Below are 13309 nucleotides of genomic sequence, written 5' to 3' on the forward strand. Positions count from 1 at the left end.
GCAACAGCACCTTTGAGTCCTCACAGCCTCTCCCAAATGGCAGCCATTCCCCAGTTAACGCTGACTGCCTGAAACACCAAAGAATTTTCAGACACTGAAAGTTACAGCCAAGAAAGCCTAGTGTCAGGCAGCTCACTCTCAAGAGATGAGATTTTTAAAAATTTTGCAGAAATTCTATCTGATGATGAGTAATCTCACATGAGACTGGCCTGCAGGCATGATTCAGGAAACAGCAGGAATTCCAAGAGCACACATCAACTCAGGTTATTTAAGCAACTTAGAAAGTTTGAGAAGTCAATGTAACAAATTTAACTATTGCCCTATGTTTTTATCTGTCACTAATAACAGTTCCTCACATAGGGAGAACACAGAAGCCAGCAGTAAAATCACCTCAGATGTAGGAGGGGGTCTCACCCCATCACCGGGGAAGGCAAGGCGCTGAGCCATGCGGCTGCCCTGCCCTGAGTCACCGCCGTGCCCGAGAGAACCGGAGCGCCGCCCCCTGCTCCTTGGGAATCAGGCCTGATTCCTACCCTGAGCCTGGAGACGGGAGGGGCGGGGGCACAGCAGGCATTCTCAAAGGAATATGGGGTGGTGGTGGGTTTCATTTAACCCATGAGGGAAGTTTTTTAATTAAAACAGAATAAAAGCAAGCATGAATAACAGTGGCATTCTCAGGTGCTTTAACTATGCTGAGGCCACAACCAGCAAACAAGACTGCAAAATGGTTTCAATGAACTCAGTGATTCATCTTAACACAAGGAGCGATCTATGGCTGGAAATACGACAAGTGACACTGAGATATCACCCAAGATATGAAGGAAGTTTGAGAGAATTTCATTTTTTCAAAATAGGGTACTTCTGAGAGCTTTTCACGGTTTCAAATTCAATTCACAACTGGCCCTATTAAAGAAATGGCAGCACTCTGCGCGTCCTAGGTCTGAAACAGGAGCTGGGTGCTCACCTCCACGACGGCCAAGGCAGTGACCCTTCTTCATGCCTCCAACTTAAGCCACAGCTATAGCCTTTAAACGCTTATGTCAAAATTATATAGGAAAAAGAAAAAAACGCCCTTGGGCAAGTATACTGTTTTCTTCCAACCGTCTCCCCCCCAACTCTCTTGAGCTCTGAATTCCTCCGGCCCTGAAGACACACTTACCTGAAGTCCTTCAGCTCCTGCTTGCCACTGCTGTCCTCCCTCCTGTTTTCACTCGGGTCGGCAGCAGCTGCCAGCTGGAGACTTCGGGTGACTGGCCCCCCACTCCGTTCCCTAGATTTGACATTGAGCCGGTCTGTTCTTTTCTTGTTGGCCAAAGCAGATTTGCTTTTTAAGACAGCTTTGCTCTTCTGTACCCTCACGTGCAGGCTCCGGGACGTCTTGTTCGAGAGCTGAGCAGAGTGATTCTTGGCCACGGCTTTGGGTTTTTTCCCCTCTACATGAGTTATTTTGGCCATTCTTATCGGGCTTGAGTTCCTTAAAGAGGAGCTTGGTTTTTTGGACTTCACCGAAGCTGCAAATTTGACATTCTGCTTGGACCTGAAGGACGAGGAGGGCAGTGGGGCTTGTGCGGGGCCCGAGCTGCGGGCTCTGGTCTTGCCCAGAGGAGCCTGCGTGCTCTGCATTTTAATCTCTGCATCCGCTGTCCGTCTGCGGTGGCTGCCGCCGCCACTGTTTTTGTCACTACTTGCAGGTGACGAGTGCCCGCCTTTCTTGGATGAATGAGAAACTTTTTTTTTGGAAGGAGAAAGAGGTTTTTTGGGGCAGCTGAAGGCGGCGTGTTTATTCAGGCTCCCGATGTACGTGAACTCTCTATTACAGTACGGGCAGATGTGCGACGACGACTCGGAAGTGTTTTTGAAGTCGGCCTTCTGCTTTGCAGATTTGTTTTTTTGAAGGATTGCTTTCTGGACAAGCTGATTTTTCTTCTTCAATGCACTTAATTTGAGCTTATTCGATGACATTTTGCTGAGTTCCACACTGAAGTTCAGTCTTTTGGGCTGTCCCATTCGTCTGAAGGCATTTTTCCCAGAGCTATCTAAAACCACCACACCATTTTTGGGTTGCACAGTTTGTTTCAATGGTACTGGATTTTTCTTAGGGGTATACCTCTTCTTGTCACTAGCAGAAGCACATGCCAGGATATGTTTGTGTAACTCGGGCATGTTGTCAACACCTTTTCCACACTTTGTGCAGCGAATGGCAGTAGTGAAAGTCTGCGGGATATTGTGTGTAGTGAAATTTGTGGCCGTCACACCGATACCCATGGGGTTTCGGTGATGGTACTGAAATGGAGGTGGTTTAAAGCTTGGGTAATGTTGATTGAGACCCAATCGAACATCTGGATCTTTCGTCTTTATTCCAGAAGCCATTATTTTTATGGTTGTGTACAGCTCCTCAGAGGAATCATTTAACTCCTCCTCTTCTTTAGACGTTTCTAAAGGATCTTCTGGCAAACTCTGCATATGCTCTATATGGGCCTTGCTGGGATCTGTAAAGTTCTGGGGCCTCAGGGTGCCACTTTCAAACTCATGGTGCGTGCACACTTTATCTGGGTGGAGATCTCGCTGGTGCTGCTGCAAATTGCACAAAAAAGCAAATTCTTTTTTACACACTGAACACACAAAAATATTCCCAACTCCATGAAGCAAAAAGCGATGTTCTGACAAATCAGTTTTAGCCTTAAAAAGCTGCACACAAAATTCACATTTGAAGGGCCATTCTTCAGCATGAATAGATAAATGTTTGGTTAGATCTTTAATAGAAAGAAAAGGTGATTCACAGACATTGCAGACAAAGCTTTTGTTGAATGTTTCCTGAACAATATCCTGTTCAGCTGCAGACTGGGGTTCTTCCCTGGGTTTCAGATCTTCATTTTCTAATTCCTCCTGTTTGAAAGATATCATGGGGAGAGAAGCTTCCAGATTATCCCCGGAGGAAACAACAGATGACACTGCTGAGAGAGGGGGTGGCGAAGGGGAAGAGGAAGAAGATGAAGAAGAGAATGAAGATGAAGAAGAAGAGGAGGAAGAAGATGAGGAAAGTGTTGGAGGCCCAGGTGAAGCAGCAGACATGAGCGGCTCCACAGAAGGAATGGGAGATGGCGAGGGGGACACCGTAGGAGAAAGAAGTGGAAGTGGGGACTGTGCAGCAGCATTCGAGAGTGGAGAGGGACATGGAGGAGGAGACGCGCCAGAAGAGGGAGCTGGAAGAGGTACGGTAGGAAGGAGCGGAGGGGGTGGGGTGGCGACAGTTAACACTGGAGGACAGGGCGGAGGGGAAGAGGGATTTGTTGGGATCAAGAGAGGAGGCAGCTGCCCGGAAGAAAGGGAAGATGTTTGCAGGGCAGGTGATGAAGGAGAAACATCCGGTGGGGACCCGACAGCAGGGGCAGATAAACCAGAGTCAGGACCCAGGTCAGGATCTGGCTGGGGATCTAGGGATTTGCAAGGACTCGGGCTCCTGGTCACATCTGCAGTATTTTCTACAGGTAAATCAATGCCATTGTATTCATTGAGAAGAACCTTCTGTAGCATGCAGGTGGTTGGTTTCTTTTTCTTTACAGCACTGCAGGCTGCCTGGACCAGATGATTTTCTTTGAATTCCTTGCCTTCAGAGTCACTACAAGGCTTTTTATGCACACTGAGATCTAATACAGATTCCCACTGGAGCGGAGTCTTGCCTGCACCCTCAGCCTTCTGTTTTACACCACTAGATAAATCCAGTGGCTGCTGGTTGCACACATTGCTGAAAGTAGAACTGGCTGCCCACTCTGTAGATCCCTTATAGTCATCAAAGCATGGCGGGCTCACGTTCTCTCTCTCCTCTCTCCCAGACAAACTCCATGCTGGTGAGTTGCTATGACTTTCTAATTTGGGTTTTTTCGAACTTAGAACTCCATCAGACCACACTGCTTTACCATCGCTCGGCTTTCCAAAGTCTCGAAGGGCAGGACTGTGTTGTGGAGAACTGGGAGGAGAGCTGGTCCGCCGCTTAAACCTACTCGAGAGTACAGGCAGCATGGAAGCAGGAGCGGACACACAAACAGGACCTAACTTAGGTATTTCGGCTGCTGAAATCCCTGCAGGAGGAGTTAGTTTATCCTGGGTTTGAAGAAGCTGTTTGAGCTTCGATGACAAATACACACTTTTCTCTTTGTGGAAAGATACGGCCTCTGGAGTCGCTATGCTAAGAGGCAGACTTAGGGAACACGAGGGTGCTACAGGGTCAGACTCGGCTTCAGCCTTAATTTTGGGTAGCACAGGAGGACTAGAAGTTCTCCGTTTCTTGGCCTCACTGTTTGTGCTGCTGGAAGGCTCTTTAGGAAGCTCATCTGCTATGGGGACCTGTGTGGTCTTTATATTTTGAGTGATTTCCACCGTAACTGGAGTAAGCAGACAATTTATACCATACAAGTCTGCCGAATTGGACTCCATCTCAATCACATCACAGTTACTCGTGCTGCTGCTGGTCTGAATTTTACCATCAATATAGTAATTTAAGTTTTCAGAAATATTGCTAGAAATATCCATGATGTACACGTCATCTGCCTCCCCTTCCTCCTCTGGTTCTGTGCTTGGTACGTAGACATTCTGAGTGGGTGGGGCCTGCTCCGCTGGAGGCTGTGGCTCTTCGAGGAGGCCTCCTTTCCGCCGCACCCCTTTGGGAATCAGATGACGTTCATGAACTCTGCGCTGATGTCGTCTCATATTAGTATGAGTTCCAAAAACCTTTTTACAATATTTGCACGGATGAAGCTCTTTGACTTCTCCATTCTCTTCTACAACAGAAGAATTTACTGTTTCTTGGGAAGCTTTCTCTGAATTCAAGATCAGACAGTCTTGCCCAAGACTGGGAGGACTTGAGTCCTCTTTTGGAGTAGCACTGTCTCCAGACACTTTGCCATCAGCGGGGTCTCCTGATGACTGGAGTGTGAGGCTGGGTTTTCGCTTTAACCCTGCCTCATGGCGACGCTCATGTCTCCTCCTGTTAATCTGTGTGCCAAATGCTTTCCCACAGTACTTGCATTTGAAAGCGTGATTGACTGTCGATATGTGGATATGCATGTGACGTTCAAGCCCCTGTTTGGTTGTAAACTTCCTTTCACAATGCTGACAGGGAAACATAAATGCTTCAAATACATCACCATTGGCTTCTTCTTTAGTTTTGGGAATTCTGATAACAGATGTTACCTCTGGAGAGTCTTCAAGAGCTTCTTTTGAAGTCTTTTTTGGTTCTTCTAATAAATCTTCCAGCTTCTCGTCACACCGTATTTCTGGCTCTTTCACAGAACCTTCATTTGGCGTGTCGGCTTCTTCTTCCCCCTCTTCTTCCAATTCTTCATCTTCATCTTCTTCTTCCTCCTCCTCTTCCTCCAGATCATTCACCTCACAATTTGTGGCTTCCAGCTCCTCATCTGGTTCTGTCCGTGGCTCGCAGGCAGGGGCAGGGACATCTAGTTCTGGAAGAGCATCCTGGTTGGCCACCTCCTGAAGAACGGCTGTCTGCTCAGCCGCTGAGGCTGAAGGCTTCTCGTCCTCTTCTTTGGGACCTAGAAAACAGAGAAGCAGAAGCACAGAAGTGAGGGCAAAAACTAGCCACTTCGTGATCAATTCTTGTCATTTACGTTATTTCTCTTATCACCTAAAATGCGGAAGGGAGATTCTGTTAACAATAAATAGCTCTACTTTCTCGTTTATCAAGTTGTACTGGATAAGAATCCACCTCACTCATTCATTCAACAAGTACTTACAGAGCAGCTTCCATGTAGCAGGCCATGCCGGGCATGCGGATAAACACATGAACAAAGAAGGCCCACGTGGAGCCGAGATTCCTGTCTGTGTTTAGTCACAGAAATATACATACATTTTCATTCACAGAAACTGTAGTGCTTAAAATTGTACTGGAGTAGCTGACAATGAATTTCAGGAGACTAAATGTGAACTCCAATTTCTCATGATTCTAAACTGAAACAAGGAAATTGCTAAATATATTACCAGGTTACAGTCTTAGTAGTCTGTCTTGAATGAAATGATTCTCTCCGTTCTGACCAAAACTATCTATTTAGAAGCTAAAATATTTTCCAGAATCTGTGATCAGAATTTTTTTTAAGTAAAAGAAACTTCAGCGATATCTCTCCCAAGCCTGATCAAATTACTGAGAATTCAGGAGTACCTCAAGAAGGAAACAGAAATCGGAAGTCACACCTGAGTCTCCACGCCTGGGAGAAACCCAGCCTAGCCCAACCTGAGGTGGATGGCAGACAGGTGGTCAGGGAAGGACTCAATAGAAAGGTGACAGCTGAGCAGAGACCTAAAGAAAATGAGTCATGCAAATATCTAGGGGAGGGAGGGAAGCCCTCTGGACAGAGGCCACATCAGATGTACAAGCTGTGAGTCAAGAACATGCCAGCTATGTTCAAGGAACAGCAAGGAGGGTGGAAAGGCTGGAGGGCGCTGGAGGGCCAGCAGGGAAGAGAGCAGGAGATGAGATCAGAGGTAACCAGAGGTCAGCTCATGCAGGACCTGGAGGCTGTTGGCCTTCAGACTGAGTGAAACAGGGAGCTACCAGAAAGTTCTAACAGAGAAATATGGTATGACAGACTTATATTCAAGAGAAATCACTCCAGCTGCTACGTGGGAGACAGAAAAAACTAGGTGGACAGCATGGGGGCAGAGAGACAAGAGAGGAGCCTACTACTCCTGCAGAAGCAGGGTGGGTGGGGAGACTAGGGTGGCATGGCAGGTGGCAGAAAATGGTCAGACTCTGGATACACTTTGAAGATGAAGCTGACAAGAAGTGCTTGTTGACTGGCTGTGGTGAGAGAAAGGAGTCAGGAGAATTCCATGGCAAGTGCAACAATCCTGTAGAATAAAACTACAGAAGACTGAGGGAAAAGCAGTTTTATTCTGTGCACGTGTGCATGTTGGGGGGAATCAGAGTTTACCTTGGATGTGCTGAAGTCTGAGCTACCCAAGCGATATCAAAGTAAAGATATTAAGTAGTCAGTCATACGTGACTTGAGTTCATCAAAGAAGCTGAGCCTAGAAATGCACAAGTCCTCAGACTAGGAACGGTATTTGAAGCCTGGGACTGGGTGAGGTCACACGGAGAGTGAGTGTGGAGGGAAGACTGTCCCTCGGGTGACTCCAGTGCTCAGAGGTTGGAGAAATGGCCAGTGAGGTGTCTGGAAAGACAAGAGAGTGCCGGCCCTTCGATTAAGGACAAAGTTTCAAGGAGGGAGCAATCTGCTGTACAGAACCGCTGAGGGGCTGGGTAAGAGGAGAAACGAACATCTCGTTTACCAAGACGGAGGTACAGAGATCACGACAACAACAGTTTTAGTGGAGTAGTGGGGACAAAAGCCTTGTGGAGCTCCTAAGAGAATGGAAGGAGGAGTGCGACACAGGAAGACTTATAAGCCACCCTTTCAAGTTTAGTGATAAAGGAAAGCACAGAAGTGGGGCAGTGGCGGGGAGGAAACAGGGACAGCAGGGAGCCCTAAGAGAGGAGCTGCTACAGCGCACTTAGGGCTCATGGGGATGGTTCAGGATGCTGCTTTCTCACTGCACCACCTGAGTCTCTGCTGACTAGGCCCCTCTTACTGTTCACACTTCAAGAGTTAAGAAAGGCTCTGTAGGTGCTGGGAAAACTGGACAGCCACATGTAAAAGATTGAAAATTGACCATTCTTTTTCACCAATCACAAAAATAAACTCAAAATGGACCAAGGACCTAAAGATTAGGCCTGAAACAATAAGTCTTCTAGAAGAGAATATAGGGAGTACACTCTTTGACATCAGTTTGAAAAGAATCTTTTCGGACACCATAACTCCTCAGATGAGGGAAAGAATAAACAAATGGGACTTCATCAGACTAAAGAGCTTCTTCAAGGCAAGGGAAAACAGGATTGAAACAAAAAAACAGCCCACTAATTGGGAAAAAATATTTACAAGCTACTTATCCGACAAAGGATTAATCTCCATAATATATAAAGAACTCACACAGCTCAACAACAAAAAAACAAACAACCCGATCAAAAAATGGGCAGAGGACATGAACAGACATTTCTCCAAAGAAGATATAAGGATGGCCAATAGACACATGAAAAGATGCTCATCATCACTAATCATCAGGGAAATGCAAATCAAAACTACACTAAGATATCACCTTATACCCGTTAGATTGGGAAAAATATCCAAAACCAAGAGTGACAAATGTTGGAGAGGTTGTGGAGAAAAAGAAACCCTCATACACTGTTGGTGGGAATGCAAACTGGTGCAGCCACTATGGAAAACAGTATGGAGATTTCTCAAAAAGTTAAAAATAGAAATACCTTATGACCCAGCCATCCCACTACTGGGTATCTATACTAAGAACCTGAAATCAGCAATTCCAAGAGTCCCATGCACCCCTATGTTCACTGCAGCATTATTTACAATAGCCAAGACGTGGAACCAACCTAAGTGCCCAGCAACTGATGACTGGATAAAGAAGATATGGTATATATACACAATGGAATACTACTCAGCCATAAAAAAGGACAAAATCGTCCCATTCGCATCAACATGGATGGACCTTGAGGGTATTATGTTAAGCGAAATAAGCCAGACAGAGAAAGACGAACTCTATATGACTCCACTCATAGGTGGAAGTTAACATATAGACAAAGAGATCTGATCGGTGGTTACCAGGGAAAAGGGGGGGGGGGGGGTGGGGGGAGGGCACAAAGGGCGAAGTGCCCACAACGACTAACAATAATGTACAACTGAAATCTCACAAGGTTGTAATCTATCATAATCTTAATTTAAAAAATTAATTAATTAAAAAAAAAATGAAAGGCTCTGTAGGAGCCTGTAGGGGGAGGCAGAGCTACCCTCACTTCTCCAGGCTGTTAATCAGCTCTTCCCCCACTCACGGGACAAATATTTACCACATGCCGGTACTGGTGAACAAGACTGTCAAGATCCTTATCTTTAAAGAACTTCACTTTAACAGCAGCTACACACAAGCAAGCAGGCAGCAACTCTATAATAAACTAATGGTCATGCTCGTGGAAGTACACGCTGCTATGGAGGCACAGAGCAAGAAAATCTAGGTCTTGGTTAATTACGGCAGGCTTCTGAGAAAAGTACTGAGCAGGCTGAACCTGAAGGTCAAGGCTAGAAGAGGAAAAGGAAGCAGGAGGAAGCAAAACATGTAGCACGTGGTAAATGAGTTCGGACTGAACCGGGGGCAATGGGGATCCACTGAGGTACTTTAAAGCAGGAGAATGCCATCGCGGAGATGTGGCTGCAGTGTGGATTAAGGGACTGGGAGGAAGACATCAGCAGAAGCAGAAGACCCACACCGATGCAGTGGTAACAGAAGGAAGATGATGGCCACTGACACTAAGAGATGGAAAGAAGCAGTAGAGGCAGAAGAAAGTGGCCAGACTGTCCCGAGAGACGAGGTCTGTTCACAGACCCGGTGAGTGCCTGGATACGGGGAAGACAGAGGGTTACAAAGGCCAACGGTTCCAGCCTCTGCAAACTCAAGGTATCAATACGAGCTCGATTACTCAGGCCCGGCCCTCCTGCTGTTTCCTAGGAATATCAGTCTGATGGTACCCATCTGCTACTACATTTACCAGCACTGAGGTTTCTGCCTCTAAATAGGAACTAGCCTTCTCACCCCCTAGACAAATTTCATCAATCCCATGAGTCTTCCACACACTGGGAAAGCAGTCACTTGATGGTGGTAATGTATTTCAAATGTGGAGCTAACTCCCTTTCCAAATACACTTCCAACAAAGACTCGGCATGCTGCTAAAAAAGTCAAACTGAGACAACAGAAAATGAAAATCATATCTCTAAGGCTCAGAAATCTCTTCACAGAGTTCATTTTTGGCCAAAATCTGTGGCTTCTTTTAATGGAAAAAAAAAATTCTTTCCCTGTGATTGGTAAACAATTCCAGATTTAAAACTGTCCAAAGTAATATGAACCAAAACATGCACAGCTCTATTAACTAGTAAGGCTCATACCAAAGTGTGTCCACATACTCAGTGAGGTCTGCTGAGTTTTAAACATAAAGGAAGGTTTGGAGAACATGAGGAAGAGTCTGGACTGTTGGCTCCGTAGGAAAATCGCTTGCTGAGGACAATACAGGATGTTCAGGAGAGGCCGACAACTACACTATCCAGAACCCACCACACTCTGACCAGCTGTTCCACAGCAGGTAAACATTACATACCTCTTTTCATGGGACCTGATGTTATCAGGGAAAAAATAACTGTCTTAAATTACTGAAAGGGAGAGGGGGCTGTTCGATTTTCTTTTTTAATTCTGCTAGCCAATGTAGTGATGTATTTGTATTTTGGTTGTTGTCCAAACAAATGTCTGTCTTAGCAAATCTGCTATCAGTAGGCAGAACTTAGTTTTACAAGGCTCTGGGAAATAAATGCGTAAAATGCTACAGGAAATTACAATCCTTTATGAACGTCATTACCCCAAAAAGTGCTAATAAAATGGTTTAAAAGGCATCCAAAATATTTTGTTGGGTTTTTTTCTCTACAAGCAATTCTTAAGAGTCACAAGCCTACACTTTGAAATTGGCCTATTAGGTCACTAGGAATAAGTCTTGAGCAAGCTCTAGTCTGCATAAATTGGCCACGTAACAAATTAAGACACACCTCCCTCACTTCTAGGATCAACAGTCTTAATATGGTGGCTCAACGCAACGAGCACAGAGCAACCTGCCTTTCTGACTAACTTTCAATCCATGCCTCTCTGTATATTCTTACGTGACTGGAGGGCCTGGAATTTTTAAGCCTCACATGGTTCCATGCAAAAGAACATTTTGTGGGAAGAAACACAAAGAGATAAAATAGGCATTTAAATTCTAACAAAAGACGGACACATTTTTATTCTGATATATAAAATCAAAGGTGTTTGAGATTTTAAGTAAAATTTTAACTGAAATGCAAAACATACATAAAGTGTATAAATCACAAGTATATGGTAAGATAAGATGCTTACAAAGTAAAGACAATGAGGGACCCAGCACGGCTCAGTGAGGAACAGTACCAGCACCCCAGCAGCCTCTTGAGCCCCACCAGTCTGACTTCTAGCACCACAGATTTGTTTTGAACTTTACAAATTATTTATAAATGCAATCACATAGTAGGTTTCATTTTATTTTAACCAGGGAATAAGTTCATTTTTAACAGGGAAGGCCTTTTATAACTTTTTTGAAGGGAAGGGGGAGGTGGAAGGCTCAGTTCACCATGTGACACGCAGGTGGCCTTTTTGCTGTTTAACCCTTTACAGTTCTCGCATGATTCTCAGGCCATTCCAAGGAGATACAAAGTTCAAGGAACTGGCGATACATACCCGGATCAGACAGGTCCGAGACCCCTGCTTACCTTCCGCAGGATCTCTCATATTGGCAGAGGTGGAACCTGGCTCACTTGTCTTCACCTGTATGTCTTCAGTTTTGTTTGCTTTGCTTTTATTTTCTTGGGATTTTTTCTTCCCTGAAACACAATATTATTTATTTGTTTGTTTGCTTATGCATTCATTCACTCACTCACTCGCTATTATCCTGTATTCTTGAAGGAGACAATTACTAATGCAATCACAGCAAACGGTATATTTCTAGGCAATTATCACTTCAGATTCCTAAAGAAAGGAATGAATGATGAATATGAATTCTTTTAAGTCATGTCAGAGGGGAAGAAAAAGAAACCCATAAATACTGTACTTTTCAAAATCTTGGGCAATAGTTCCCTCTTAGCTATAATGTATTACATAGTAAATAATATATTCTAGAAAAGTTAACAATATTGATGTCAGAGGAAAATTAGATCATAGCACTGAGTTTCAACACCACACAAATAATAGTGACTGTCAGAAGTCTGGTTATTCATAAGAAGTATATTAGAGAAAAACAATAAGGTATAAGTTGGGGCCCTTTTCGTTAAGATAAGATTACCCATAACTGTCAAGGTGAAACAGCAGAAGCAGAGACTCTGCTGAACTGCAAGGGACAGACACGCACAGTGACTCCAACAGCCAATGCAGTCATGAATAATTCACAGCCAGCGGCGTGGCACTGGGAGGGTCCTGAGGGACTTGACTCCAGGTCCAGGATAATTCAATATTTCATTAACGATTCAGAGAATGGAATTCAGGAAACACTAACTGCATTCCAAGTGATACCACAGTTCAGAAGATAAGATTAAAACGCAACACATTTCTGACAAGCTGGAACAATGAACTCAAGTCAGCAGATATTCAATAAGGATAAGGGGAAACAACCGGAGGTTCAGACCCTCAGTCTCCTTGGGATTTAACCAGAATTTGTGACCCTCTTCTCCATTTTTTAAACTCTAAGTTTCTTATCTTTGGTAGCTTTTGTTTTTCAGTGTTCAGAAACAGAATATGCTCCTATTCATCTGCCCCCCAAATTTCCTTCTCTTTCTGCAATGCTGTCCCCAGCCAGGTCTCAAACAGCTCCTAGAGCTGTCCTTGCTCTTTCGGAGCAACCCTCTTGCCATCTTTATCTCTGAATTAGTAAAATAACAAGCAGAAACCATTCATGGTTTCTGGAAAATGGTATTCTCTATAACAGAAAATCACTACAGAGAAGCATTAGACAACAAATGAAAATGCAGTCAGAGACACAAAATATTACTATTGAAAAGATCATAATGATTAGAAATAGAAATATCGATTACAATACAAAGCAAATACTAATCCTAAAAAACCCACCAGATTTTGATAAATGTTAAAGAGATGCGACAACAAAGTATGAAATACTTAATAATCAGTCACTTATTTTGCTAGTCTTAAAAAGCAAATTCTAAAATACCATTGTAAATCCCTAATTCTTCAGCCTATAAAAAAAAAACAGATGTTTTCTGCAACTATGAAAGTGAAGCTCAAATTCCTGGTAACACCTCTCTCTGTTCATTTCCAAAGGCAGCTAAAATGGAACTCAGGACACAAGCATGCACATCGTGGAACCACACTCTGGAGGGAACAGAAGCTGAGAGCCTGCGTGGAGACGGGAGATTCAGGTCCCCAGCTGGCAGGATTATAAACCAGTCACCTCTGCAAGGGCAAGGACACGGAAACACCGTTCACAGTGAGGGGGAATCTCTTCTTTCAGTTCCTTCTCCCTGTGTCAACCTTCCAGCGCTTAGCCTAAATCTGATGATGACAAAGGCTCCTGAGGAATCCAGTTGTGCTGAGGGAATCTGGAATCCACCCCCTTTCAACCAGTTTTCTTATTCTCACTGGGACACACGCCCGTCCCTGTGTGTGATGCCCA

The 13309-nt window shown here is 44.5% G+C and overlaps 1 protein-coding gene across 16 annotated transcripts in view; it reads right to left on the reverse strand.

Moving 5' to 3' along the window:
• PRDM2 (PR/SET domain 2) overlaps positions 1 to 13309 on the reverse strand; it is a 127473-nt gene that overhangs the window by 36827 nt on the left and 77337 nt on the right. For 15 of the 16 annotated variants that reach the window (XM_070252991.1, XM_023635748.2, XM_023635752.2 and 12 more), the window contains 2 exons: positions 11400 to 11510; positions 1160 to 5549 (listed from right to left, as the gene is read on the reverse strand). The exons of the other annotated variant lie outside the window; for it this stretch is intronic. In XM_070252991.1, coding sequence (XP_070109092.1) covers positions 1160 to 5549; positions 11400 to 11510 — 4501 coding nt within the window. The remainder of the gene's footprint in view (positions 1 to 1159; positions 5550 to 11399; positions 11511 to 13309) is intronic. 16 annotated transcript variants of the gene reach the window in all.

This window comes from Equus caballus, chromosome 2 (assembly GCF_041296265.1).
Source record: "Equus caballus isolate H_3958 breed thoroughbred chromosome 2, TB-T2T, whole genome shotgun sequence".
Taxonomy (NCBI): Eukaryota; Metazoa; Chordata; class Mammalia; order Perissodactyla; family Equidae; genus Equus; species Equus caballus.